General features: G+C 33.5%; 1 protein-coding gene across 1 annotated transcript; it reads left to right on the top strand.

The window, feature by feature from the left end:
* Window positions 1–86: 86 nt before the first annotated feature.
* On the top strand, window positions 87–4,281 carry LOC120257950 (nifU-like protein 2, chloroplastic). Its single transcript, XM_039265258.1, has 4 exons — window positions 87–266; window positions 372–483; window positions 3,050–3,360; window positions 3,933–4,281. The coding sequence occupies exons 1-4, from the start codon at window positions 192–194 to the stop codon at window positions 4,122–4,124; spliced, it is 690 nt and encodes a 229-aa protein (XP_039121192.1). The 5' UTR covers window positions 87–191; the 3' UTR covers window positions 4,125–4,281.
* The last annotated feature ends 1,719 nt before the right edge of the window (window positions 4,282–6,000 follow it).

Here is a 6,000-nt window from a genome sequence, read left to right as displayed (position 1 = left end):
CTTATAAAGGCAATGTCGGTTATTATCTAATCGGATCCTTAATACTTAGGAATTAGGATCCGTTTTCAGTGTCCTAAGCGCGCCCGAATCCGCTCGTGGATCTCAAATCGGAGCTTCCCGTTTGGATCCGAAAAGAAGGAGAAGAAGGAGAAGCCAAGCAACGCGAGAAGAAGACGCGAGAAACTCCGGCGATGAAACCCGTTGCTCTGAACTCCATCGAAGCTCCCTGCGCTGCTTCTCAGCCCTTGGCCGTTCCTTATTCCAAGGTTTTCCCCCTTTTTTCCCTGAATTTTCTGAGTTTTAAGAGTATAATTTTGTTTTTCAGCTCGAAGGATCAGTGTTTCGATGATTTATTGGATTTTATTTGGTAGGAATCGAGATTTTGGGGGAATCGGATTCCGGCTTCATTGAGAGGAGCCCCGGGGTCGAAGGATTCCCGGAATCTTCATCTTTGTTTGGGATCCAAGAGTCGGAACCATCGGGGTGAGTGTTTGATCCGTTTTGTGAATGAAATTTGATTTTTTTTATTGATTATTTGGTGATTAGGGTATTGATTTTTTGTTGTAATTTTGGGAATTTTGATGATGCTTTAAGTGTTGGTTTGGAGAACGTTTTGTTTGCTTGGAAATTTGGAATTGTGAAAGTTTGTGTTTTTAATGAGATTTGATCCTTTTATATGTTGATGCTATAATTTGAATGAAAAATATGTAAATTTGGGAGGAGTTTTTTTTTTTACTGAATTCACTGTAAAAATTGAGGAGGAATATGGAACGCAATCTTAGTTTGGGGTGGGAATTGATTGGCTTTCTCCCTTAATGATTGCCAAGGGTCCTAGCATAAAGCATATATTTAGACTTGCCAACCTTGGGCTTGTGAATTGTAACAATTTTTGCCCCCTTTTTTTTTCTGTGAATTAAAGTTTGAGTCTGGATTGTACTCACTGAAGTCAGGCATCTGATTTATGAGGTTGGTGGATGGTTGAGAAACCAATATATTCATAACCATTAAGCTCGGTCAGTCGGTCCTGAAAATTCTGTGAGGTTTTTTCGTTAATGCTTCTTCACCATTATAGCAAGGATTGGTGCCCACTGTCAGGCGTGCTTAAATTGCATGATGCATGTGCATGCTTTGATCTGTACAATATCTACGTTCCATTAGCAGAGAGAGAGAGAGAAAAAAAAGGGTGTTTTTTTTACCTAGTCTTCATGATTATATTTGTTTTGTATGTGTTTTACGGTTAATTATGTAATTAAAGTTTATGGAAACCATTTTTTTTTTTACTTTTTTTTTTTTAATGTTTTATTAGTGATCTCATTTTTTTTCCTTAAGAAATTGAGTGGAAAATATCAATTTGCTATTTCAGGTTATCCTTTGCTGCATAAGAATGAATCTTCATGTGTTTATTCTATTCATGTGAAGGCCATATCTGTATAACTTTTATAAGACTGATATCTTGGTTTGATATCTTAAAATCTAATGGCTCTTTTAGTCATGCTGGCTATGATACCTAACTACCTATAATTGGGTTTCAGAAAGCTAAGGTTTTTGCTGCCTACTAGGTTAGGGGAACCCTATTATCATAGATTCCTTGATAAGGAGTCTCCTGCAAGTCTGAAAAATTGTTATTTCTTTGGGAAAACTTCAATAAATATAATCACTATTTTGATTTTTGACTATCCGAGGGTATGGTGATTATGAAAGCAATATCTATTGCGATACTCATGGAGTAAGTACGACAAAAGCACATAAAATGTATAGTCAAGTCCTAGATATTTTTCATGTAGATTGAGGGTAAATTACACCCATGCCCACAAAAGTTTCGGTTTTATAATGCTATATCCAAAAAACTAATTATTCTAACACAAAACCCATAAAGCTTCACTCCGGGTGCACATAAGGCCAAAACATGTTGTTTCTGATGTGCGAGCACACGTGGTGCTGTGTGCACACCAAATCACATTATCTGTCAAATGAGTTAGATTATGCCCATGGTCACAAAAGTTTTGGGTTTATAATGCTATGATCAAAAAACTATTTTCTTTAATATAAAACCCATGTGCCACGTGTGCAATATTTGTAAAAATAATAATATGATTCAGCGTACTCGTTAGCGGCACGTGTGCTCGCTCACCGGAGACAGCGCTCGTAGTGAAGTTTTATGGGTTTTGTGTTAAGGAAAATAGCTTTTTGGCCATAGCGTTATAAACCCAAAACTTTTGTGGTCATGGGTGTAATTTACCTGAAGATTGAAGTTTCTGAATTATATATATATATTTCTTTCAACTTAAGGTGCTTACTTTTTCTTATTTTTTATTCATCATAGTAGTAGAATTGAGAGGAATCATAAACAAGAATCAGTTGACCTGGTCACAAAGTTCATCTAGTTGATATCTAGGTGCCTAGATGAGAATGCTAGATTGTGTTCTACCATCTGGGTGAAGCTGGACTGGTTTAGAAATTAACTCTCTGCACGATCACCTTTAGGAGCACTTTGCCACTATAGTCCTTCTGAGCCCAATTAACTGTAGGATATGAAATCCTTCTCACTATCCATCTCCAGGGACCTTCAGTATATTCTTTTTAGCTACCATTATGCCATCTTGGCTTATTTCCCAAAGTCTTATTTACGAAGGCCTTAACTGATAGGTTCCGAGTGGTCTCCTTGTTTTATGCTTTTCTTCTTAGGCTATGTTTTCATTCTACTCTCAATCACATTTGTTATGTTCTTATGTACTTTTATATACATAATTTGAATGATACCACATGGTTAGCTTAATGGGTAATGTGAGTTTCTCTACATGACTATCGCATAGAACTTCTATGCTATCTTTCCACACTTACAGACTACTTAGATCCTGTTGTTTAGATATCTTCTCCCTTTCTCTCTGATAGCTCATTGTGATGAAAAATAAGTGTTAAGTGGAATATCACATTAGACTTATGGCCCATGCATGACTTACAAGTAACCTTTGAGATAAGTTGTCAGTTTACATGGTGGTCCTACACATGGTTACTTTTTTTTCACAAAACTTTTTCTTTCCTTGTGTAGAAATTAAAGCTGTTGCTGCTCCAGATCCAATAGTGGAATTACCACTTACTGCAGAAAATGTTGAGTCTGTTTTGGATGAAGTTCGACCGTATCTTATTGCAGATGGAGGAAATGTTGCACTACATGAGATTGATGGAAATGTTGTGAGGTTGAAACTTCAAGGAGCATGTGGATCTTGTCCAAGTTCTGTGATGACCATGAAGCTAGGCATTGAACGACGATTAATGGAAAAGATTCCAGAAATAGTTGCAGTAGAACCCATTGCAGATGAGGAAACAGGTCTTGAGCTTAGTGAAGAAAATATAGAGAAGGTTAACAAAGCATGAAGCTTTCCTTATGAATGATTTTGTTTTCTTTCAGTAAATTCTTTTATTGGATGGTTTTCCTTCCATTTTGCAATTTATGTTTAAAAGCTTCCACACACCTACTACGCAAGTCTTCTTAATCTTCCAAGCAATTCATGTTCTTTTGTGTAGGTTTTGACTACTTACTTTAGTGGTGGAAAATCTGAATCTTTACCTATTAGGATTCATATGAATAGGGGGAGAAAAAGAATATAGGATTGTTTTATAAGAAGAAAGTGAGGCACTATTACTTCATAATGTTTACAGACCAATGGCAAAACTTATGTTTGGAGTAGATTAAGTAGGCTTTTGAAACAATTTGGCCTTCCATCATAATTGTTGCTATACCAATTGCAGGAAATGCCTTGTGCTGCTAAGAGTGAAAAAACACAACCATTATATTCTGTTGTGCTTATGTTGCATGAGTTAACATTATTTCTGAACTCAGTTACCGAACTATCAGTTCAAGTGCTGCTAAATGTTAAAATTGCCTATTTTTATGTTCCTCAGCATAAGCTTGTCATGTTTGTCCATTTCAGGTTCTAGATGAGATAAGGCCATACCTTGTGGGGACTGGTGGCGGTGTTCTCGAGTTTGTGAGCATTGATGAGCCAATTGTGAAGGTTCGATTAACAGGCCCAGCTGCTGGAGTCATGACCGTGCGAGTAGCACTCACACAGAAGCTTCGTGAAAAAATCCCGGCCATTGCTGCTGTTCAAATCTTGTCTTAATAAAACTAGCTAAAGCCACTCTGATGTATTATCTCATACTGTATAAAGATTTTGTATAGCCTTTGTCTTAGCATTCGGCAGACAAATCTTGACTGCTTTTGATTTATTTAGTGAAAAGAATCCTAAGATAAAATCCTCAAGAAACACTTTCAGGTCATTTGTCTTTTCCCTTATATTTTTTTTAGTTGCTGTTGCTGTGAGCTCAATAAAATAGAGATCTACATCAAGTGGATTATCATGTGATGTTTTATTGAATCACTCTGTAACTTGTTTTCATGTGTTAAACTTATGTTCTTAATTTTGTCCAGGATTTGCTGCCATTTTTTCAGCATCAAGATCTGGTTGGCTTTTGTCAAACTTTGGAAGTCACATGATTTCTGAAGACTTGTTTTAACAAATGAAATGCTGGAATTCTCATCTGGTGAGTTTTTCATTTCTTGTTGTCTAATTTTCCAAATTAATTAAACTTATTTATATGATTTCACTTTCATATTGTTTATTACCATTGATAAATCTCCATCTCTCTTTCTTTGTCAAACCTTGAGAACACCAATTGCCATTTCTTGAGCAGGAAACAATATATATATCCTTCTCATGTTAGTTAGATGGATGAGAAATTATTTATTGTCTTATGTTTTATAATCAATGTTTTCTTAATTTGCATTTATTCTTATGCTAATAGTCAAATCAAATTTGTTCTCTTTTCCCTTTTTTTTCTAATTTTATTTTTGGTTCACAAGTTGCATGTGTGTCATGACTTTTTCAAGTTTGAACAAAGGAAGAAACCAATGGCTATTATTAATTGTTCTTCAAAATTTGCATTTATGCTCTTTTTAAATGTCAACTTGTGGTTTTACTAATAAAAAAATAATTCATTATAAAAAACAAAACATTATCTAAAATATTCTAATAAAAGAACTTCTTCTTTCTTTATTTTTGTTTTTTTTTAATGTCATTCAAAGCTCAAAAGTGCTTCCTCTTTTTTAGAACAAGTTGAGATTGGAACCGTCTCAGAACGCCATCATCAGTATTTTTTTAATTATTTATATTTTTAATAATTTTACACCTTTTTTTTAAATAAAAAAATAAAATTATTATATTTTCTTGACATGCTATTGCTAGCACCCTTATTGAACAATAATTTTCATGACCATTGGTGGGTAATTTTGGTCAACTCAATGAATTCTCAAGCATTTTTTTTATAATTACATACCTATTATTTATTAATCCATTCTATTTATATAATCATACCTAACTCCTTGAATGAGATTTCATCATTGTATAATATTTTATGCAAAAATAGTCTCAAATTCAACTTTTAGATGTCCTTATCCATATAATGTTTTTTTCCTTTCCATCTACTTTGATTAAAATAACAAAAAATATATATATGTATAAAAAAAAATGATTCACATTAGTTAGTTAACACTTTCAATCCATATAAAAAAAACAAGAATACCAAAAATGAAATTCATTATTAATAAGTACCATTACATTATCACACGTATGAATTAAAATGATAATGTCTCCGTGAACCTATTAATCACAAGTTCCATCACTCATCCAAGTTTGGCACCTTCTTATTGGCTCAATTACATGACCATTTTAAACCTTCTTATCATGTCTAGAAACTCAATCAATGTACCCAATTTCCTTTTCTTTTATCATCAATTTATATAAAAAATAATAATTATAATTATTTCTATTGATAAAGACGACTAATTTCATCAAAGAGGCACACACATACAAAAGTTTTAAATCCTTGTTCTTTTGCGCATGAATTACTATTATAATACAGGGGTTTTTCATAAATTTTATTATTTTATACATTCAATTTTTTATTACATTATTTTTACAACAAACAATTTTTTATTTA

The sequence above is a fragment of the Dioscorea cayenensis genome, chromosome 4, assembly GCF_009730915.1.
Source record: "Dioscorea cayenensis subsp. rotundata cultivar TDr96_F1 chromosome 4, TDr96_F1_v2_PseudoChromosome.rev07_lg8_w22 25.fasta, whole genome shotgun sequence".
NCBI lineage: Eukaryota > Viridiplantae > Streptophyta > Magnoliopsida > Dioscoreales > Dioscoreaceae > Dioscorea > Dioscorea cayenensis.
Note: the sequence above shows the minus strand (reverse complement) of the source record. Positions and strands in the feature narration are given on the sequence as shown.

Excerpts from the sequence above, each read along its gene's own strand:
- LOC120257950 (XM_039265258.1), top strand. The coding sequence starts at position 192 with ATGAAACCCGTTGCTCTGAACTCCATCGAAGCTCCCTGCGCTGCTTCT. Across the intron at positions 267-371 it reads TGGCCGTTCCTTATTCCAAG|GAATCGAGATTTTGGGGGAA; the intron begins GTTTTCCCCCTT and ends TTTATTTGGTAG. Across the intron at positions 484-3,049 it reads CAAGAGTCGGAACCATCGGG|AAATTAAAGCTGTTGCTGCT; the intron begins GTGAGTGTTTGA and ends TTCCTTGTGTAG.